We start from the raw sequence: 24,032 nt of genomic DNA, 5'->3' as shown, positions 1-24,032 counted from the left end.
TGGGGCTTAGTGTTGTTGCTGTCATTTGTTTCTATATATTCCTTGATCTCTATTTTGATTTGTTCATTGATCCATTGATTATTTAGTAGCATGTTGTGAAGCCTCCATGTTTTTGTGAGCCTTTTTGTTTTCTTTGTAGAATTTATTTCTACTTTTATACCTTTGTGGTCTGTAAAATTGGTTGGTAGAATTTCAATATTTTGGAGTTTACTGAGGCTCTTTTTGTGAGCTAGTATGTGGTCTATTCTGGAGAATGTTCCATGTGCACTTGAGAAGAATGTATATCCTATTGCTTTTGGATGTGGAGTTCTATAGATGTCTATTAGGTCCATCTGTTCTAGGGTGTTGTTCAGTGCCTGTGTGTCCTTACTTATTTTCTGCCCGGTGGATCTATCCTTTGGGGTGAGTGGTGTGTTGAAGTCTCCTAAAATGAATGCATTGCAGTCTATTTCCCTCTTTAGTTCTGTTAGTATGTGCTTCACATATGCTGGTGCTCCTGTATTGGGTGCATATATATTTAGAATGGTTATGTCCTCTTGTTGGACTGAGCCCTTTATCATTATGTAGTATCCTTCTTTATCTCTTGTTACTTTCTTTGTTTTGAAGTCTATTTTGTCTGGTATTAGTACTGCAACCCCTGCTTTCTTCTCACTGTTGTTTGCCTAAAATATGTTTTTCCATCCCTTGACTTTTAGTCTATGCTTGGGTTTAAGGTGAGTTTCTTGTAAGCAGCATATAGATGGGTCTTGCTTTTTTATACATTCTATTACTCTGTGTCTTTTGATTGGTGCATTAAGTCCATTTACATTTAGGGTGACTGTTGAGAGATATGTACTTATTGCCATTGCAGGTTTTAGATTCATGGTTACCAAAGGTTCAAGGTTAGCTTCTTTAGTATCTTACTGCCTAACTTAGCTCTCTTATTCAGCTGTTATATACACTGTCTGGAGATTCTTTTCTTCTCTCCCTTCTTATTCCTCCTCCTCCATTCTTCAAATGTTGTGTGTTTTGTTCTGTGCTCTTTTTAGGAAAGCTCCCATCTAGAGCAGTCCCTGTAGCATGCCCTGTAGAGGTGGTTTGTGGGAAGCAAATTCCCTCAGCTTTTGCTTGTCTGGGAATTGTTTAATCCCGCCATCATATTTAAATGATAGTCGTGCTGGATACAGTTTCCTTGGTTCAAGGCCCTTCTGTTTCATTTCATTATGTATATCATGCCATTCTCTTCTGGCCTGTAGGGTTTCTGTTGAGAAGTCTGATGTTAGCCTGATGGGTTTTCCTTTATAGGTAACCTTTTTCTCTCTAGCTGCCTTTAAAACTCTTTCCTTGTCCATGATCCTTGCTATTTTAATTACTATGTGTCTTGGTGTTGTCCTCCTTGGATCCTTTCTGTTGGGGGTTCTGTGTAAGTCCATGGTCTGTTCGATTATTTCCTCCCCCAGTTTGGGGAAGTTTTCAGCAATTATTTCTTCAAAGAGACTTTCTATCCCTTTTCCTCTTTCTTCTTCTTCTGGTACCCCTATAATACGAATATTATTCCTTTTGGTTTGGTCACATAGTTCTCTTAGTGTTGTTTCATTCCTGGAGATCCTTTTATCTCTCTCTATGTCAGCTTCTATACGTTCCTGTTCTCTGCCTTCTATTCCTTCAATGGCCTCTTGCATCGTATCCATTCTGCTTATGAATCCTTCCAGGGATTGTTTCACTTCTGTGATCTCCTTCCTGACATCTGTGATCTCCCTCCGGACTTCATCCCATTGCTCTTGCATTTTTCTCTGCATCTCTGTCAGCATGTTCATGATTTTTATTTTGAATTCTTTTTCAGGAGGACTGATTAGGTCTGTCTCCTTCTCAGGTATTGTCTCTGTGATCTTTGTCTGCCTGTAGTTTTGCCTTTTCATGGTGATACAGATAATTTGCAGAGCTGGTACGAGTGACCGCTGGAAGAGCTTCCCTTCTTGTTGGTTTGTGGGAGAATAGCGACCTCTAGTGGCTTATGCTTGTCAGCTGTGCGCAGACAGGGCTTCTGCTACCTGCCCGTTTGGTATGGAGTTTATGTCTGCTGTTGCTGTGGGCGTGGCCTGGCTGGGGCTGCTCCTCCAAAGTGGTGGAGCCCCGTTGGATGGGGAGCGGCCGGGAGGCTATTTATCTCCGTAAGGGGCCTCTGTGCTCCCTGTTGCCCAGGGGGTTAAAGTGCCCAGAGATCCCCAGATTCCCTGCCTCTGGTCTAAGTGTCCTCTCCTGCCCCTTTAAGACTTCCAAAAAGCACTCTCCAAAGCAAAACAACAACAGCAACAATGAGAGAGGGAACAGAAAAAAAAATAAAAAGAAAAAAACACGCGATTTTTTTGTCCTCAGGCACCGGTCCCAGGCACCCGCTCACCGGTCCTGCTGCTCTGCCTCCCTAGCACTGGGGTCCTTGTCCCTTTAAGGCTTCCAAAAAGCACTCACCAAAAAGAGAATAAAAAAGGGGAAAAACGCGCGATTTCCTCCGTCCTCAGGTGCCGGTCTCAGGCACCCGCCCTCCGGTCCCGTAGGGAAAAGCACGCGATATTCTTTGTTCTCAGGCGCCGGTCCTAGGCACCCACTCACCGGTCTTGCCGCCCTGCCTCCCTAGCAACGGGGTCCCTGTCCCTTTAAGGCTTCCAAAAAGCACTCGCCAAAAAACAACCGCTCCGGTTTCTTTCCACCTGCCGGGAGCCGGGGGAAGGGGCGCTCGGGTCCCGCTGGGACGGAGCTTGTATCTTACCCCCTTTGCAAGGCGCTGGGTTCTTGCAGGTGTGGATGTGGCCTGGATGTTGTCCTGTGTCCTCTGGTCTCTATTTTAGGAAGAGTTTTCTTTGTTATATTTTCATAGCTCTATGTGTTTTTGGGAGGAGATTTCCACTGCTCTACTCACGCCACCATCCTGGCTCCACCGCTAATTCTTTTTTTGACGAAGGAAATGTACAAGAAAACCTTGGGACATCTTCACATATTAGATAGCAAAGAAATTATCAGAGACTACTCAGATTATCTTAACTATCTTAAGATAGGCAAAGATGATGGGAGATAATTTAGAGACCCCACTGACCGAAGACGGGACACACCAAGTTTCAATAATAATAATTACAATGAATTGCAAATTAGTTATATAGCACTGTGCAACAAATTGCTCCAAAGTTTTGCTTAAAGCTAGACATTTATTATATTACACAATTTCTGAGAATCAGAGGTCCAAGAGCCACTTAACTGTTGTTAGTCTCTCAGGGTCTCTAATAAGATTGCAGTCAAGCTGTTCAATGGGGATATGTCCACTTGAATGTGGGTGTGGAAGATCCACATTGTAACTCCCTCATGTGGTTCTTGGCAGGAGGTTTCATTTCCTCAGTGTGTGGACCTCTCCATAGGGCTGGTTATGGCATGACTTCCCTCAGAGTGGGTGGAGAGAGAGCAATCCAGTGAGTGAGCAACAAAATGGAAGTTGCAGACTTTTATTATCTAACTTCAGAAGTGTCATACCATCACTTCTGCTGTAGTTTATTGGTTACACAGACTAACCGTTGTACACTGTGGGAGGGAACTATACAAGAGTGTGAATATCAGAAGGAGGCATCATTGGAGGCTGTCTTGGACTCTGGCCTCACAGTATAGAACCCATTTATTGCTTAAATCCGTGAATCCACAATACATTTTTTTAAAATCAACAAACAAATTGGTTAGTCTCTTTTTGAGGATGACAGAGAACCATAGATTATCTTGACAAGTGTTGAAATGAAATGAAAGAATCAGCTTTTCCTATATAATCTGCAGCACTGGGTAACCAAAGAGTAGATGAGTGAAATATTTGCCTTATAAAATTATTTCAGCTAATGAAAATGAAATGATAGGATTGGAATATTACCATATTGCAGCCCTTAATAAATTAATGAAACTAGACACTGAACATGAAATGCTGCTGACAGTGAAGAACAAAGGCACATAATTGTGCTGCCTGATGAAGAACACACACCACTGTATAGATCTCGCCAAAGGAACTGAACGTGGGTCTGATCAAGCCTGTGCACCCAGCTGTCAATTTGTTGGAGAAGTGATAGGAGGAACACATTGAACTATTCCAGGAGTGTGCAGTCACAAAATCCAGACAGGGGAAAATGTCTATAGGCAAAGGGCCTGGGTTATTCAATAAAAAATGCGTAAGGGAAGAAAGGAAAGTATGGGGAACCCATACATTACAAGATACAAGAGATATAAAAGACCAATTTTTTTTTTTAACTGGGCAAGATTAACTATGGTAGCCAGGAATTCATAGTTGGTTGGTAAAATTATAAAGAAATGCAAGGAGATTATTAAAGCCAGGATAGTGAAAGGATATAATCCCTATGAAAGTCAAGATGGTGGTTACTTTTGGAGGAGGAGACAAGACTGTAATAAGATGGTGTACAGGGAGAGGCTTCTGGGTTGCTGGCCAAGTTTTATATCTTGATTTGGTAGATAGTTATGAAGACTGTTTACCTTGTAATAATTCTCTAAGACATTAATTTGTTTTATGTGGTTTTTCTATGTTTGTGTTTTACTTTATATAAAAAGATAAAAATCTTTTCTAAAGATTATATGTGAATGTGGCAAGATATTCAAACAGAGGAAAAGATCAGACAGTGAAAAGTCAGTCTTCTTCCCAATTCGCCTGTCAGCCCTTGAATTTTCTTCCCCAGAGGCAGCTACTGTCACCTGCTTTTTGTGTATCTGTCCAGAGAGATTCCAGGAAAGTTAAAATCATACATACACAAGTGTGTGCACATTATATATGTTTATATATGTGTATGTGTATATTTGTAAATAAATAATATATAAAATTACCTCTCATTTTAAAAGCATAAATGGTAGACTTTGAATACCATGTACATATTCTGATCTTTGTTTATTTCACTAAATATTTTATAAACTGTTCTCTTTCACATAGTGGCACACTGGATAAAAATTATAAAGTCAGTGCCTCTTTCTAGGCTGCAACCAGTCTATTTTAACCTGTAAATAGCAGTTTAAATAAGCAGGTACCTTTTCTCAGAATATACTCTATTAAGTCAGTAGATATGTTTCTAATTTCCCAGTGTGGACATAATGTTCATATTGATTTTGAAGGTACACATTTTTCATAAAGTTTAAAATTTACCCGTCCTTTTCTTTCACCCAAGTTTTCAGTTAGCCAAACCTGTCACCCTTTGATTCAGACAGGATTAACTAGGGGAAGGGATTTGTAGTTAGCAAAGTGCTTCTTCAGCATTTCCCTCCATGAACTCACAGAGACGTTTTATGGCAAGTGTTAAAACCACACACTGTGAGTGACCTTTGTGCTTCTCAGTTGATAGCAGGCTGTTCACGGTGATAACTAGGATTAAAGGAGACAGATGCATAGGCTTCTACAGCCTTTAAACTCTAATCTCAGCCTAGTAAATGTTTTCTGGACACCAAATTATATTCTTTTAAAAAAAAATACAAACTTGGTCAAGTGTTCTAACTATCTCTTTATTTCCTTTAATATTTCTCACCTTTTCAGGCACTTAAGTAGTATCTATCGAGTACCTACTATGGGGTCCTATGGAAGGCGGTACAAAGACAGAGCTTACAGTTTTGCTGGAGATTCATGATATATATACATGAAATAGCCAGTGAGCAAAATGGTATCATTTACCTCTGTGTGTTTGTTTCCAAGTATCTAAACATATATAAATATAAGCAATACATAGGTAACTGTTTGTGTATACTAAGTTATATGGCACAGATAATTACAAAACAGGCAGATGCATATGGAAATTAAGTGAAGGGATAATAAGTCAAAGTGGTTGAAAGATGATTTAAATCTGGTTGTCAGGAAAGACTATATTGCTGAAAGATCTGGAGCTGAGTTTTTCTTCTTCTCTTGAAATAATTGTAGACTCACAGGAAGTAGCAAAAATATTCAAAGAGATGCCAGGTACTCTTCCCCCAGCTTCCCCCAGGGGGAACATCGTATATAACTATAGTACAGTATCAAAACCAGCATATCGACATAGGGGCAATTTATAGAACTTTTCCAGATTTCACCAGTTTTATATGCACATGTTTCCATGGAGCTGAATATTGATAAATTAGCTCAACAGGTAAAGAATAATGAGGAAAAACTAGAGATAAACAAAGCTAACAGGGCAGTTACTTTGAAGAACTGTCTTCTTTCCTTGTTCTTCCAATTCTTAAGCATTCCTTGTAAGTATATGTAAATTAACCACACTGCTTCCCTCACCAGAGTTTGGCTTGTTACCTCCTCTACACAAATGTTACCTAAGGACTTACTCCTTTTATTCCAGTGATCTGAACTTAGGTAATCTCCCTCCTAAAAATCATTTGTTTCCTGTAACCTAGTTTATAGATAAGTAGTTTGGAATCCAGAATAGATTTTTCCCATGGAAACAGAAGTACATAGTACATAGTCCCTAGTATGGGAAGGAGTGGGTTCCCTGGCCTATCTCCAGGCCTATGTAACTCATAATGTAACTAATTTCTATACAGAGCAATATTTATCATTGCTGTACATGGTGGTAGTGGTGGGGTTTCTGGGAGTTTGGGAGGAGAATTCTCTGCTATATCAGATGGACTCCTAACTTAATGGGTACCTTTCTGTTGCTACAAAGAGACATTGTACGCAGTGGGCAATAGTAAAGGAAAAGCCCTTTTTGATACTTTCAATTACACAATGAAATCTTCCCTAATTCAGGCATTCACCCATGTAACTATCAGTTCTATCAGAGATGATGAGGGAAGTATAAGATAGGGAGCTGATGAGAGGCAGAGAGTTACTGAAAGGAGACCTTCTAGAGGACATCCATCAGAGTAATACAGTCATTATCTCTGAGAGGTAGAATTACCAGTGATTCATTCTTCATATTCCCTCTCTCTGTCTCCCATTCTCTCTCTTCCCTTGTACTTTTTTGAATTCTCTAAATTCTCTACAACTAGGATGTGTTGCTTTTATAATCAGAAAAATTAGAGTCCTTCTGAGATGAAAGAGATGCATGCAACTTTTTAGAGCAGTCCCTAGTAGGTGGGAAGGAGTGGAGATGGAATGCAGAGCAGTGTGCTCCTCAAGGCAGAGGGGAGGTTGTTCCCAGGCCCAGCAGCATGAGTAGCAGGCTCCTGAGCATGCACAGGTGCATACACCATTCAGAACTTTACAGAGGAGAAGTATGTAAGCAGAGAAGGAACAGATGCTCCCCTTCCCTGGATTTTCCCAGTGAAACACAAAGCCACCATTGACACTTTGGGAATCAAGGAAGGAGCCTACTTCCTGCTGGGCCACAAATCCTTTAAACCTGGGTGTCCATCACCCTTCTGGAAGAAGTTATACTGAAAACTTTGCACTTCCATTAAGCCAACTTTGGCAAATAACTGGCTCTGCTCGTTCTCAAACTAAACCTTCCATTGCTAAGTCCTCATCCTCAACAGGAGAAAGGAGGGCAAGTGTCCAGGCTTCGTTGAGAAATAGCTTCCTGAAGTACTTTCCTAGTCCTGGGTGGTCCTGATACTGATTTTGGTCCCATGGTCATAATCACAGTTCCCTTTCCATTTATGCCCAGAGAACAGCAGTGGCTGGGTTTCCTGGGTCCCCTCTTTGCAGTCCTAGATAAGACTTTAAGTCTATAAATACTCATGCCATGCCCTTTAGGTACAGTTTACAGCCCACCTGAAAGTGTTTGTCTTCTACTTTCTGCTTATTTCAATTACGAGATGTGATATTTGCAGTAATCATCTTGTGCTGTGTGGTTTTTGACATCCATTGTGCTATTTCAACTTTGTAAAATATTTCATGGTAAGATGATACTAACACTTGTGCAACATGTTTGGTTTCTCCCTGTAGATACAATCATGCTGGCCTAAGCATACTAATGCCATAAAAAGCTTAATGCTTCAACTTGTTTATTCTTCAGGCTTTTTTTAAAATGACAATTCCTGAGCCCCATAAAATACAGATACTTAGCAATTTGCATTATTTCCTCATAACTTTTAAAGTAAGAGGATAATTTGGAACAAGTATGACACTTGACTAAAGAGTAAAGACAATAAAGCTCCTACTTTCATTTAATTGGGTTGAATAAACATTTCTTGCATGCTGGACCATGTAAATAATAAGTGATAGAAAACGAGAAAGAAGCAGTTCCTATCCTTACAAGGTGTATAACCTAGTCAAAATTAAAAAATTGATGAAAGCTTTAAATGAACATCCCTTTAGTCAGAGCACCAAGTGGGGTCTGTAATAGTCAGAGATACTGAAATGATTATGAGGAAACACTTGGTTGAATGGCAGTGGGTTGCAGGAAGGACTGTGGGTGGTGTGAGAGGTAAGATGACTATATGAATATGGACTGTTCTGAGAATAAAAGAGGGTGCTATTAATATTTGTGCTTATGCAAGAGGTATAATTTGGGTCTACATAATTTCAAGCCAACAGGGAGTTATGGTGCCCTTTGCTAAAAGACAGGAGTTAGAATTTCCACAAATCTAAATGGTCAGAAAGAATATTAGTTTGCTAGGACTGTCATAAATGGGTAGCTTAAACAATGGAAATTCTACCATCTTGCAGTTCTGGAACTTAGGCGCCAGCAGGATCGGTTCCCGCTGAAGACTGTGAGGGAAGGCTCTATTCCAGGTTTCTCTCCTTGGCTTGTAGAGGACTATCTTCACATTGTTTTCCCTCTGTGGATATCTCTGTGTCCAAACTTCCATTTTTATAAGGACACCAGTCATACTAGATTAGAGTCCACCCTAAAGACCTCATCTTACCTGATTACCTCTATACAGACCCTATCTCCAAATAAAGTGACATTCTGAAGTACAGCAACGTATCTTTTTTTGCGGGGGACACAATTCAACCAATAACAGGAAGGATGGTAGAAACTTGGCAAGAGTGCCACAGTAGAAGTGATGTTACATCTGGATGGTTAGTGGGCACTATCTTCCTAGTGCACATCATGATCAGGATGCAATTCTACTAGGTTTTAATAAGTTAAGATGGGTGGGAAAAAATTAACAATAGAGGACCGTTCCAAAAGTGAGATCTTTAGTTTGGGGGATTGTTAGTGTTCCAAGATTCCTCTCTAGGAAATGACACACATTGGCTGCAGAGACATCTTTAAGTGATAGAGCATATTGAGCTGTGGGATGTCATGTGTGGGAAGTGCCACAAATAGACTGGCCAATTATCAGCACATTAGTTAATAATTCTCTGCTGTGAGACCTTACTTTCCTTAAGAACTTAAAGGTATATTTCCTTTTCCCATCTCCACATGGATTTGATAATTCACAGAATGATAAATAGGAGGAATTCTGAGCTCTGTGGAAGAACATTCTTGAGTTAGTTCATAGTTTTTGTAGTGACAGAAGTTTTCGGTTATGTTCAAGAAATTGCATATAAAACTAATCATTTGTATTTTCAAAATAATATGCAAACAAAAATGGAGAAGAATATACATTTTGCTTGACTTAGGTTTAAGGGGCATAGATATAGAAACATCAAGCTTTCATGTGCATGCAAAGTGCAGTCTGTGTCCTGTGTCATTACTGTGAAAGGTCAATGGGGAAACTTCATACATTATGATAATAGGTAGACTTTATGATGAAATTCACATAGAATTATTTTCCTTCTTATATTTTTGCTCTTTTATCACTTATCTTGATCTTCATAAGTATAGATAAAATAGTGGCATACACATTTCCTTGGCAAAGAAGAAATTGGCATTGTTGAGTGTTTGATTAAACAGCTATAGCCAAAGCAAAATTACCCTAGCCCACATGGTTAAGATGCACCAGGCTATCCAGTGTAACATACAAATCACAAAACATTAAAAAATAGCATTGGTGCCAAAGTCTTGGCTCAAATGGCCTGGGAAATGAGTGAAATACATGCTTTGTTAATCATAAAGAATAAATGATCAGAAAAAATGTAATATGGGAATTTCAGGTAATCCTAAAAGTTATTCCAAGATATGTGAGATTTTTTCACTTTTAATTAATTTTTTAAAATTATAAAAATAATAAGATCACCTTATGGAATACTTGGAAAAATGAAAAGACATTTCTAATTTTTTTCTATGTAGGTTTTGACATAGTACTTCTCTAATAATAGACTTTAAGATAGTTCCTAATGTGTTGTTATATAATTTTGATATTTATGTCCAATTATGTAAATTTGCATCATATGTACAAGGTTTTTTTTGTTTTTGGCAAGAGTTCTAGATGTGACTTTTCTGGGTCACAGAGTTATGAGGTCTTTTATGACAGTATTTTGTTCTTAGGTCAGTAAAATTAGTCTCCTTTCTACCAGAGTCTAAACATGGTTTGGCCTAAGATGGCTAAATAAATTTTGTGGTTGGATTACAGCAATTCCAAATTTAATATCTAAACAGAATTACCTTGCCTCAGAAAAGTTTGAATTATTATACCTTCAATAATATTGGAAAAGTGCTTGGGTATCCTTACCATGAAGAAAATCATGTGCAACTTCTTCAGGGAAAGATGTAATTTAAAGATCTCATTAGCACTGGAAGCCTGCAGGTTCTTTTGCTGTGCAGAGATAGTACTGTACTGAAACTTGATTGGAAAAAATGGCACTTTGCCCAGGGATTTTAAATATTTTCCCTGAGGTAAAATTAAAAAAAATTAAATAGCAAACTAAAACCTCAAAAGTAAATGGAAGTTGAGATTATTTTGGAGAGGAACTCTGATATGATGGAGACACCATGGGCCTTGGAGTCAAACTGTCTTTGGAATTCCAGCTCTGCCACTCAATCCTGACTCTGGACAAGTTTTGATTTTCTGATTTTCTGGAAATCTAGTTATTATATAAAACAGTAGCTAATAATGTGTTTAATAAAAATTAGCCCACAGTGAGTACCCAATAAGTAGTAATTTCTTCCCTCCTTTATTTATGGCACACACTGATTATGTAAAGAATATTTCAGGAGGAATAAAGTGTATAAATTCAAAATACTTTATAAAGACTCTCATTTTAGTTTAAGGGACTCTATATAAGATTTTTGCAACTTTGTGTGAGGTTATACTCTGTAACTCTGGGGGGGAAATATGTTCCCAGCTCAGGGCAAATTACCTTTGAAGCCGAAATCTGTCAAAGGGAGAAATAAAGTGGGAGAAAACTGTACATTTCTTACAAGCAGTCCACTTCTGCTCACCTGCATCTCTCACAACCCAACTGCAAAAAGGGACCCAGCCAACTTCTCCAGAACAGATAAGCCCTTACTCCCCCATGTAATCACCTACTGATATGGAGAACGACTACTTATCTCCACTTCTTGGAAACATCTATTGATATGGAGATGCACTAAGGCCAGTCAAAAGATTCTGGAAATACTGCAATTTTACCCACAGCCCACCCCTCTAGAAATCTTGCCTGACAATCTACTTGCTCCCTATCTTCTGACAAGGGGTTTTGGCCCCTTTACTATTGTCCCATGTTGCTGCAGGACTTGGTATAAGTCCCTCTTAGAGCACACAAGGCACTCCTTCCGGGCTCTGCTGACTGCTTCAGAGGTCAATGGCAAGCCCCACCAATGGGTTACAGCCCACACTATCTTTTGCCCTGCATGCAACAAATGCTGGTGTAACCACTGGGCTACTTCAGAGGCAGGCTTTCCTTCTAGCCAACACACCTGGGCCAATGTGTCTGCTTCATCATTCCCTGGGGATGCCAAAGGCAAATGGCCAGTCACATGATATGCTGTAGCTGTCTTAGTCTGACCAGAGGTCCATAGGTCTTGCCTCAGCTCTTGCCCCCAGAGGGGCCGGTGACCAACCATCCAGTTGGTATGGTATCATGTTGGTCACCACATGGTCAAGCCCTGGTAGATGGCCCAGCTGTCAGTGCAGATGACTATAGGGGAGGGCTCCTGGGTGATCACGAGCCATACTGCCTGCAACTCAGGCATTGACTGCTCTTCCCCTCTCTGTCCTCCATCCATATTGTCTCAGTCTTAGGATGGAAAGCCACAGCCCTCCACTTCGGGGGTTACCTGTGACTGGAGTTGTCTGTATACCAAGCATCTTTAGGTAATACTTGTAATACTGCCACAGTGGTAGGGGTAGGGAAAACCTGGACCTTGTCTATTACTGTTTCTAGGATGACCTTAGTTTACCTGATCAGACAACCCCCAAGAACTTTACTGACAAATCAGGTCTGTGAACCTTGATGCTATTTACAGCCCATTCTTTCTCTTGTACATGTTGCAGCAGCCTAGGAACTGCCCCTTCTAAATCTGCAAAAGAATCAGACATAAGCATGATATCATCAATGTAGGGAAACAGCCACACTGTTTGCAGTTTCTTCCATGTGGCCAAGTCCTGGGCTATAAGTCCATCACAAATGGTGGGACTGTAGAGGTATCCCTATGGAAGGAGAGTGAATGTCCACTGCCGGCCTTCCCATGTGAAGGCAAACTGTTCTTGACGTTCCTGTGCTAGGTCAATAGAGAAGAAAGCATTAGCAAGGTCTACAACATAATGATATGTACCTAGTTCATGACCTAGGGTGTCCACAAGGGCTGCTGTACAGCAGCATGCAAAGGGGGTGTGACTTCATTCAATTTCCTATTATCCCTGGTCATACGCCAGGAGCCATCTGGCTCTGTCACTGGCCACACCGAAGAATTAAAAGGACTATGAGTGGGCTTTACGATGCCCGCTTTCTCCAATTCCTGTAGAGTTTATCCAATTTCCTTGTGTCCCTCAGGAATTTATACTGCTTAGTATTTGTCACCCACCACGGTACAGGCAGAGCTGCAGGCAGGTGCTTAGCATGTCCCCGCAGAACTGCCTTTATCACACATACCCTCAGTCTGAACTCACCTGTAGTGGTCTGTGACCACAGGCCCTGCAGGATATCTACCCCCAAAATATATTCAGGGATGGGATAAATGTACATGGTATACTCCTTTGGGAGTAAACACCCTATCACCAGTGGGATTTGTGCTTTCTTTACTCTAATTGCCTTACCCCTTTAGCTATCTATTATAGCAGGGGTCCCAGGAAAATGCTCAGGGTTTCCGTAAGTCTGGGAACATTCAGCTCCTGTGTCAACCAGTGCCAGGACATGTACATTCATGGGGGGATTGCTAATTCATTGTCAGGGAAGCCAGTATACCCATTTCAGAACCTGACATAACAATGTTTCCTACCCCTATTTCCCAGAGGCGCAAAAGCCATGTAGGCAGAGGTTCCAATGGCTTCTGCCAAAACTGGATGCTCATGTCTACCAGCTCATCCTGCATATAGGTGTGGAGAATGGAGTGCTCCTCTCCCTGAGGAGCCTGCAGTTGTTGCAATTTTAATTTCCTTAATTACTCTGGGAGTGCCTTTAATAGAGGAGGGGCTGGTCCCTCCCCATGTTCTGCTCTCAGCTCCATCCCCTCATCCTCTCCAAACATCTCCTCTACCACCTCTGGGGCTGAAGGCACTGCTCCTTCCTTCCCGTCCTCACAGTCTCCTGCACGTGGATTCTCCTGCTGCGTCCTTCCTCACTGCTAACGTATCTTCCAGGTGCTCAACCTGTCTTCTCAGTAACTGTCCCTCTTTCTTAAGGGCATCCCATAGGTCATCACCCAGATCCTCCAAGCAATACTGAAGTGTGTCTATCTCCTGCCAAAGTCTCTCTCTCTTCTTGATAACCCTTTCCACTATCTTGAGAAACAAACATCCCACAATCCAGATGGCTACACAGCCATTCGGGGCCTCTAAGCAGTCTTCTATCTCATGGAGGGCTAATTCCACAGCTTCTTGTGTCTCCACCCTCCCCCCAGTTCTGGGGAAGGGCCCTCCCATCTAGGAGGTGCTTTATCTTAGACGAGTTGCCAACTGGGGCTCCCCAAGCGGAAGCCCCAAGGAGATAGGGGGCTCCTGGGTGAAGCTGCACCCTCCACCACTGCAGCCACCAGGATGCAGCCTCCCCACTATCCCTAAGAGCAGCCCACCCAAGCATTGCACCCATAAAGACAGATTTCGGGTTTAGAGGTCTTGCCAACTTCTGTTAGGTGTAACTCTGGGAGAAAATATATTCCCAGCCCAGGGAAAATTACCTTTGAAGCTAAAATCAGTCAAAGAGAGAAATAAAGTGGGAGAAACCTGTGTATATGGCTTACAAGCAGTCATCCACTTCTGCTCGCCCATGTCTCTAATGAGCTTCAAAAAGGGACTCTACTCAACCTCTCTGGTCCAGATATGTCCTCACTCCCCAATGTAATCACCTATTGATATGGGGATGGACCACTTCTCTCCACCTCTTGCAAACACCTATTGATATACGGATGCACTAAGGCCAAGTGAGAGATTTTGGAAGTATTACAATTTTACCCATATACTTGCTTAAAAATAAAACATTAAAAAGAAAAGAAAAAAGACACTCGGATAAATGAGTGAGGTTGCAAGGTCCAATTAGTTAGTTCTTTCTGGTTAAGTCACTTCCTTTTTCTGTCAGTTTTCTCACCTGAAATGGGAAAGTACAATATGTTAAGCTACTGGAGTATTTGTTCTGTGGATGGACAACTATGGTTCACCTTTCAGGAAAAACATAATAGGTTGAATAGTTTTGTTTGTTTTTTGAAGTAATTTAATAAAAAAACTTAGTACTGACAGACATTTCTTATAGAATAAATATATTCTTTTTTTAAAATTATCAAATGTACATCACAGTGGACCAACAGTTCCCTTCCCCCTCCCCCCACCCATTCCCCTTCCCCTTGGTAACCACTCGTCACTTCTCAGTGTCGATGAGTGTAATGATGTTTTGTTCCTTTTGTTTTCCTTTGTTTTTATATTCCACAAATAAGTGAAATCATATGGTATTTGTCTTTCTCTGCCTGGCTTATTTCATTGAGCATAATACCCTCTAGATCCACCCATGTTGTTGCATATGGCAGGATTTTTTTCTTTTTATGGCTGAATAATATTCCATGTACCACATCTTCTTTATTCATTCATCTACTGATGGACACAGGTTCCTTCCATATCTTGGCTATTGCAAACAGTGTGGCAATAAACATAGGGATGCATATATCTTTTCAAATCAGGGATTTTATTATCTTTGGGTAAGTTCCTAGGAGTGGAATTACTGGGTCAGAATAAATATATTCTTAATTATGATATATCCAAATAATAAAAATCAAGTTCTGATTCATACAGTTATCCAATTAAGTTTTAATGAGTGCTCATTATATCCAAGGTGTGTGTAAAAAACAATGGACATAAGCAGGCACACAGGTTTTCATTGGCTTTCACACCTGACAAGCTAGAGAATAGTGATTCTCAAAAGGAAGTGTGGGTAGAATTGCAATATTTCCAGAATCTCTCACCTGGCCTTAGTTCATCTCCATATCAATAGGTATTTCCAAGGGGTGGAGAGAAGTACCATCTCCATATCAATAGGTGATTACATGGGGGAAGCAAAGGCATATCTGGACTGGAGAGATTGGGTGGGGTCCCTTTTTGCAGCAGCATCCTGAGAGACATGGGCAAGCAGAAGTGGATGACTGTAAGCAATAAATGGATTTCTCCCACTTTGATTCTCCCTTTGATTTCGGTTTCAAAGGTAATTTGCCTGGGCTGGGAGATAGATTTTCCCCCTGAGTTACAGGAGGATTTCTGGCTCAACCATCAGTGAATCCTCACAGAGATTTTGTGTGGAAAAATTCGAGGAAAACAATGTGAAAATAAACTAAATGTATTTGTCTGAGTTTATTATCTATTGCTGCAAACAAACCCCAAACTTAGTTGCTTAAGATAACATTGGTTGATTAATGTCTAATGAGTCTGAGGGTTGGCTGGTCTTTCCAAGTGCTCTTTCTTCTCAGGATGGTGGCCTGGGGCAGCATTACAATAGGGTGAAGGCTGAAACTGCAGGACATCTTAAGCATAGGCTCAGGAACTTAAACCAGAGCACTCAGGCCACATTTTATTATCCACAAGTCCTGCTCATATTCAAGATTGTGGAGAATGGACTGGACTCCTGCGTGGGAGGGCTGTTGCAAAGTGACATTGCAAAGTGGCTGTGCTGCTGAGATGGGAGGATTTTGTGGTTACCAAACAAGCTAGTGTCCGCTGTGCTGATGTAAAGAAGCTGAGAAAGTTGGTATCTGTGGCACTTTCTTACAAGGGCTCAACCAATTTTCTCTCCTTTCTTCCCTTCAAGAATCATTCAGAGTTGAATGTGAAGGTACAGTTTTAATGGCGCTTAAGCTTGATGTCACTGTTTGTAATGCATACTTACAAAAAGCACCGACAGCTGCTTGAAGATACCAGTGTAGACTTATGTGACAGTCTTGTGTGATAAGATACCCAGTTATATTTGAATTTCAGGTAAGCAATGTAGTTTTTTAGTATACAGTCTTCCCTTGTGAACAGTTTGCCATATATTCCTTTTGAACTTTCCTATGAATAGTCCTACCTACACATATATTTAAAATAATAGAATCATATTTACTTTTACTAGTTGTTGTTTTCCTTTTCTGTATCTGTACATTAAGATTCCACTTGCTTTTTAAAAAGCTGCATGGTGTTTTGTGGTATGGACACACCATAATTTATTTGTTTAAATGTTCACTGATGCCTGTTTGGATTATTAACAATCTGTCTTCATTACAAAGAGTGGTACTACATATATCCTTGCATACATATCTTTGTGTATATCTGAAGTATGAAGTCCTAGGATTGGAATTGTGATGGAAAAGGACACATCTTGAATCCAGATTTCTAAAATGCCTTCACAAAGGGGATTATTTTAAACTTCACCAAAGGTCTTTTGAGTTCCCATCTCTCCACATTGCCAAACTATGACTACTTTAATCTTTGCTTATGTGACAGGAGATATAATCCATTTTCATAGCAAGTAGAGAAAAATATTGGGAGATAATGTCTACAGTAGTGAATAAGAGAAAAATTTATTCAGCAAGCAGGAGAAAATATATTGCTTCATTTCAAAAGGAAGTTTGATTTGTAGCAGTCTGGGAGAACAAATGCGTGGAATTCAAACTCAACATGGAAAACAGTTACCGAGGAATGGGTCGGTAGAGCTGAATTTCATCTGTCATTGCTGGCAATATACCTTCTTGTATTAATAACTCATACCTTTAAACTTCCCCCACTTGTGGAACACCAACTAAGCTAATCACAGTCTCCACTATCTCTTATACAATGACACCGCGTTTGTTTCCTTTATGCTTCTGAAATGAAAATGGTGGCAACCTGAAGTGAGGTGATGATGCATCAAACCAGAGGTAGTCATATGCCACGATGCATTGGGCAAGAGGTTTCCCAGGGCGCTTTTTTTTCTTCTTGATGCAACGAAATAGAGCTACTCATTTCTCATTTTTTTTCCTGGGCTGTCCAGAGAGGATTGCAAGTATTACTGTGCAAAACCCCCCCAACAACCCTTGCCTTTGTCCAAATAAAGGAAACCAAACCAAACCCAAGCTTGAAACAATTTTCTTCAAGAGAAGAATTCATATATTGGAAACTACCTCTTAGTGGCTTCTAGTTACTGGGACTTGTTCAGATCTTCACACATTAAGAAAAATAAGCTATCATACCTATTTTTCTTTGCTGAAAATTTAGCGGTTCCCCTCCATTTTGAAATCATCAGGTTGATTTTAAAAGTTGGAGCGGTACCTTAAAACCGTGTCAGATTAGGAATAAAGTATTTACAATGTCCAGAATAAAAAGGGAGGTCTGACAAAGAAGAAAACAGCAGAAAAGAGTGGGAATGGGAAGAGGAAGAAAGGGCTTAGGGAGGGCAACTGATGAGAAAATAAGCACTGTTTATATTGATGGTGTTACCAACGCTGCCCCAGGTACTGTTTCGTTTTTTATTGTTCCTCCTCCTATAAGCTTAAACTCCTTGCAGACTGGACAATGTCTTATTCATCTTTGTTTTCCCAGCACCCAGCAGGATGCCTGACAAACAGTTTATGTTCAGGAAATATTTTTTGACCTGAATCAAACCACACTATAAAACATTCTGAAATTATAGCTAGTCTCTGGGCATAGTTGAAGACTTTCATAACAAGCTTTGAAGTTGGTTGAGGGGCTTGTGAAAGATACAGATTCCTAGGGCCCATCCCCGAGATTTGGATACAACTGGTCTGGGGTGGATGGGTGGGGCCTGGGAATCTGCAGTTTCAACAAATGCCTCAGGTGTTTCTGATAGAGCTTGAGAACCAAAGGCAGCTTGTAAACTCACCTGGTAGATGCCTTAAGCCCTGAAATTGTCCGGGTATTTTAGATTTTGTGCCTCGAACTGAGAAGAATGTACGACTATCCTAACATGCACATTTACCCTAGAGATTAAACTAGAAGATCGTATTCGTCGTACACCAAGCCTCCTAAGACTCTTGGGTTCTAGATGTCTAGTCTACTTGGTGGGTCTGCAGATTTCTGAGAGTGCCCAGTCTTCGGTGCTGTAAGAGACCTACCAGGGGAGATCCAAGGAGGAACACCAATCAAGAGTGAATACTTCCGGCGTTTTCTGAACCTTTGAACTGCTTACAGATCATTAACATTGAGATAGGTCAAGGGAGAGGAAGGGAGATTCAGTGTATCAACAGAACAACGACAAAATGTTAATACACATATGAGATGTTCACATTTTCTAATGAAGACATGTTCATGGAAGCGATATTGAGAAATTGGGGGCAGGAGGCGGTCGGGGGTGAGGGGAGGCACATCTGTTCACCTTGTCTGTGAATGTAAGCTCACAGGGCAGAAATTCAGAAGAGACTAAAAGGTTAAGTGACCTTAATTTGAAGTCAAGTATCAGGGATGAATGGCTAGCATTGTTAATACAACACTTGTAATGTCAGCGTCACCCGCCAACACACTGGGATCTACCCACAGTCACTGACCACAGCTTTTAAGACTGCTTAGCCAGAGGAACCCACCAAAAATAGCAGATCAAGAATTTGCTTATTTATAAACACTAAATTTATAAAACTTAAATACACAGATGATTAATGGGCTTCCTTTGTTCAGTATAGCCCCTGGAAGGAGCTATGATTCCCACTGCATAGATAAATAACCTCAGGCCAGAGGGGTCACTTGACAAACTGAGGAACTTTTAGGTAGTAAGCGTGGTGCTGTTGGGTTAAATGTCTTAGCACCCTCCCCACACCCCACTGACTCAACCAGAACAGTACAATACCTGAAATATGTCTGTGGTGATGATGAACATCCCATTTGACCCATACTATACTGCTTTGATCTGGGTAAGGTCACAGTCACCTCCTTTACACACAGGAGGTAACCGAGGCCAAAAGGTATTGTAACCAATCTACAGCGCTGTAAAAGGCCGTGTGCGGAGGTGGAGCCCAGATCTGCCTCCAGAAATCAGCAGCTCAGATAAAGCTTTGGTAGCGGGGCCTGCAGGCTGAGGATGAAGGCCCAGCCTGCTGTGGAGCGCTCACAGGTACGCTAGGCTGCCAGCCGCGGCGGAGCTGAACAGCCTCCGGCGACTCACCAGGTCTGAGACCAGGACCCTAGGTGCCTGAGGGCGGGGAGATTTGCACACTTATCTGTAGGATCTAGAATAGTCTGGATTTACAAAATAACCTTCTTGCAAGACCTCTGTCTCCACCCGAAGCTGATGATCCTATCTGAAGTTTCGGCTAACGTAGGGCACCTACTAAAGGGCATGTCCCGCAGCCCCAGTCCTGGGAGCTGGACTGGGGCCAGCGCGGAGGTGGTGTCGGAGCGGAAACCTAACGCGGCCGGGCGTTCAGCTTAGGGCGGTGGGGACGCGTCCCGGGAGAGGGGGCAGCTCTCCGGTTCCGCTGCGGGCTGGCGGCGGGGGAGACCGGACGTGGCGCGAGCCGGGAGCGGCGAGGGGAGAAGGCGCAGTTCGCGGCGGCCGGCGGGGACACGGCGGCGGCGGGAGAGGGGCCCGGGCGGCTGTCCGCGCCCTGTGCATCCCGGCGCGCGCCGCGCGGCCTCCCGGAGCGATGCGATTGCAGGTCCAGGTAAACGCCCGGCCCGCAGCCCCAAGGCCGGCGCGGGGCTCCTCTCTACTCCCGGCCCCGAGCGCGACAGGAGGTCGTGGGGAGCTGGACAGGGAGTGCGCCCCGGCCGCTGGGTACACTTGGGAGAGGAGTGGAGACCCTGCCCATGCCCTGACCTCTTAGGAGGCGGCCAAACCTCACACTGGCTACCACTTACCTATTTTGTTGGGACCTGCACACTCGTGTGTAAGTGCACTGACTGAGCACTGACTGAGCACATTGTATTCCCTGCTTTTCGGCATATCCTGGTTGTGGAGAGCACTTTCTTCGGGATTCGCACCCCAGCGTCCCCACTAGCTGTAATCTTAAGCAGGTTGCATAACCTCTGTCCTTTGGCTTCCTCATCTGAAAAATGGGGTAAGAATAGTTATAATTTGACAATTAAATGAGATGCCACAGACACAATGCACTTAGAATATTGCCTGACGTAATTAGCAGGTTGCAGAAGTTTGCAATTGCTCGGCGGGTTTACAGGTTTACAAATGAAGCTGAGGGAGAAAAACAGTTGAGATTTGAAAAATTTCAGTTTGAGATCGCAAAACAGTTGAGGTTGCAAAAGTTTGTAATTGCTCAACTGATTTACAGGTAGGGAAAATGAAGCTGAGGGAGAATAACAGTTGAGATTTGAATCCAGGTCTGTGCTTTAAATACTAAGAATATGGATATTCTATGCATACATAGGAGTTCACTCAATTTGTTCCTGGGGAGAAGGTGGGTCACCCTGAACTGTCCAAGTGGAGACTGAGTTACTCAATTTCTTGTCCCTTGTATATAAATTTTCATATATCAGTTTTCATTTGCTTTGGGGTCTCCCACAACAGATAAAGCATAAATTGTTCTGGCTTGGCTGGCATCTGGGTTTGGCCAGAAGAATTTCTTAGATTCAGCCCCAGGGGCTTATAAACCATTTGAGAAGGAACTCAGAATGAGTCTCGTTTTTTGAGCCCAAACTAGGGAGTAGTACCCTAAAATAATATTAAACTTGCATTGACATGTAAGAGCATGGATAACATTTTGAGCTGGTTGAACCCCAGCAGAGAGGGGAAAGACTCAGACAGCACATGATTTGCCACAAACTGTAGTATTGTTTGACCTATTTATAGTTCTTTATCACAGCTAATTTTTTTTTTTTTTAATGCCAGGACATCTATGCCAAAGCTGTCAAGTGTTTGGTAAATACTGAGCCTGAAATATGTCTTGCCTCTTTCTCTTTCTCACTGGGATTTTAAGCATAGGTTTTCATTCAGTATAGGCTGAAGAGCCCAATTATTTCTCTGTGTTACATCAGAAATCGACATGGCAGCTGTTCCATGTGAAAAACCCATCATTGTTAGATAAGGTATTCCAATGTGGGTCTCAGTTGTGCTGCTTCTTTTTCTTTTTTTACTTTTATTTTCCCTGGACTTGTATATGCACATAGTTCAGAGTCAAATAATTCTATTAGGCTTATTACTACAAACAACAGAACGTGCTTCATCATACCCTGCTTTTCAGAAAGTGCAATCATGTTCATCTTTTTGCTAGCTGGTGCTTATGTCTAAATAATGCTTACATGCCCTCTTGATTGTTCAAGTTTAGTCATCATGTACTATCTGCTTAGCATGGACTATGAGCATTTAGCTTTATTTTGTGTTCCTGCACCTGCCATTCAACGTACGTCTTGTTTCTTCTCTCTAGCTTCAGAATATTAGTTATCTTATAATTTTTAGTTAGGTCAGTATTTAGTTCATTCAATGTAGCATGTGATTACTTACCCTTTCTAACTTCTTTTCTCCCAGAGTTGTCTCTCTGTGTGTGTTTGCAGAGTTTTCTATGAAGTTTTCATTAATTTAACTACAAGTTCTTTGGCAGTTGTTTACATCTTTACTCAAGGTGTTCCAGTTTCACCACATCTGTTTCAGTCAATTTTGTCTTCTTGGATGCAGCTTTCTGACCAGCTTTGCCCTTTGCCTCTTTGTTATGCTGGATCCTGTTCCTATTTGTATCCCATGTCTTCTTTCTTGATTTTTTTCCCCATCATTTTGGTGGAGTTCACTCTCTTGTAGCTCTCTGAGAAAGGGTAGTGTAAGGTATGCACTGATGTATTCTTAGGACAAATTACCCTTTCAGGTTTTTTCCCCTTGAAAAAATCACACAAGCTACACAAAAGTATTTCTTGTAGTATGTAATTCAAACACTACAAATAGAAATTCAAACAGAAAGGTCCCTTTCTACCCTTCATCCTCATCCCCCTCCAATCCAGAGGTAATCAAAATGCTGGATTTGGAGCATATTATATACATGTTTTACTATGTACATATGTATTTATTGTTTTGATTGGTGCATTTGTTTTAAAGGGGATCTACTGTGTACATTGATATGCGAACTGATTCCTTTAAAACCATTCCTGGAGATCTTTCCATGTCAATACATCTTGATGCTTCCTTGAATACTATGTGCAGAGGAGCTGGGTCAATGAAGATCATACGTGTAGCTTTCTCTTGCTACCACTCTACTTTTTTCGTTACAACCAATCATTCTTCCAGATCTGTTGAGTCACGAAATATTTACTGAGTGCTAGTTATGTTCTAAGCCCTGTTCTAGAACCTTAGACTATACAGTGAATTAAGCTTTTATTTTTGTGGTAGAGAGGAGTGGTGTGATCCTTCTTCATGACAGAATTGAGCTCAGCTGCAGCTTCAGTTAGCTTGTTTTTCCTCTCGTAGAATACAAACATTCTTTAATCAACTCTCTCTTTCTGTCTCTGTCTCTCTCTCAGAATGAAATCATGACCATTACAAATTGAGCTCCACTACTGTGTGCCACTGGAGCCACAGAATCATACCCCGGAGATACAGAAATACATTTTTCTGAGTGGGCAAACAAAATGTGGTATACACACACACACACACACACATATACATACAAGGGAGTATTATTCAGTCCTAAAAAGTAAGCAGATTGTGATACATGCTACAACATGAATCTTGAAGACATGCTAAGTGAAATAGCCAGTTACCAAAAGACAAATACTGTATGATTACACTTATGCTGAGTATCTAAAGCAGTCCCATTCATAGGAAAAATAGAATTTTGGTTGTCAGAGGCTGAGGAGAAAAGCAAACGGGGAGTTGTTCATCCAGTTTCATGGAATGAAAAAGTTCTGGAAATTGGTTGCATGAATATGTGAATATACTTAGCAATAATAAACTGCACTCTTAAAAATGGTTAAGACAGTAAATTTTATTTTATGTGTATTTTTCTACAATTGTAAAAAAAAAAAAAGAGAGAGATTTTCACATAAACTCCATGATAGGATTGTCCTACAATTTGGTTACAGTGGTTGAACCTACTTACAGCTGACTTCAGCTATTGCCTGTAATCCATGACCTCTGTAGGGTGTGGGGAGCGGGTAGCAATGGACTGCCCTGGGAACTTTCTTCTGACCATGTTGGCAGGCTGCTTAGCTGGTCCCCCTGTTGCGGGCAGCCTAATGCTGCTCTCCCCTTCTCTCCTTGGTATTTCCGTATCTCTGGGAAAGAGGTTTCCCAATTATGTATAATAGTGATAAACCCCAAGACTGTTTCAGAGTGCTATGACCAAGTTACACAGTTGGGAGCAGTGCAGGTGATCGCTCTGTGTGCCTCATAAGTAGCATTCTCTCTCAGGGTTTGTAAGCATGTGCCTTGAGAGCCTTCTGATCCATTTTGATGAGAAATGACGAGGTTGACTCGGTAGCACAGGTAGCTCTGGTCTCCCTGCACTTTGCTGCTGGTGTTTACTTTCCAGCTCTGGCCCAAGGTGGAGTGGTCCCCTGCCCTGGGCTGGCTCTGGATCTTGAAACACTCCAGGACCATTGAAGGGTCAGATGTTCCAGGAAGGCAGCTGTGCTGTGTGTTTTGACTGGATAGCTCAGTCTGGTGAATTTGGTCATTCTTCGTTCCACCTCTCCCTAAACTATGTGGCCATCATACAGAATTTTCTTCCAGGCAGACTGAA

General features: G+C 41.5%; 1 protein-coding gene across 4 annotated transcripts in view; it reads left to right on the top strand.

The window, feature by feature from the left end:
• Positions 1-24,032, top strand: part of TRPM6 (transient receptor potential cation channel subfamily M member 6) — a 172,459-nt gene that overhangs the window by 13,854 nt on the left and 134,573 nt on the right. For 2 of the 4 annotated variants that reach the window (XM_073228658.1, XM_073228661.1), the window contains exon 1: positions 19,361-19,465. The exons of 1 other annotated variant lie outside the window; for it this stretch is intronic. In XM_073228658.1, the coding sequence (XP_073084759.1) occupies positions 19,433-19,465 (33 nt within the window). In that variant the 5' untranslated portion in view covers positions 19,361-19,432. Of the gene's footprint in view, positions 1-19,360; positions 19,466-19,700; positions 20,016-24,032 lie in introns of those variants that run through there. One more of the 4 variants, XM_036991352.2, reaches the window with a different exon arrangement.

Source organism: Manis javanica, chromosome 2 (genome assembly GCF_040802235.1).
Source record: "Manis javanica isolate MJ-LG chromosome 2, MJ_LKY, whole genome shotgun sequence".
NCBI lineage: Eukaryota > Metazoa > Chordata > Mammalia > Pholidota > Manidae > Manis > Manis javanica.
Note: the sequence above shows the minus strand (reverse complement) of the source record. Positions and strands in the feature narration are given on the sequence as shown.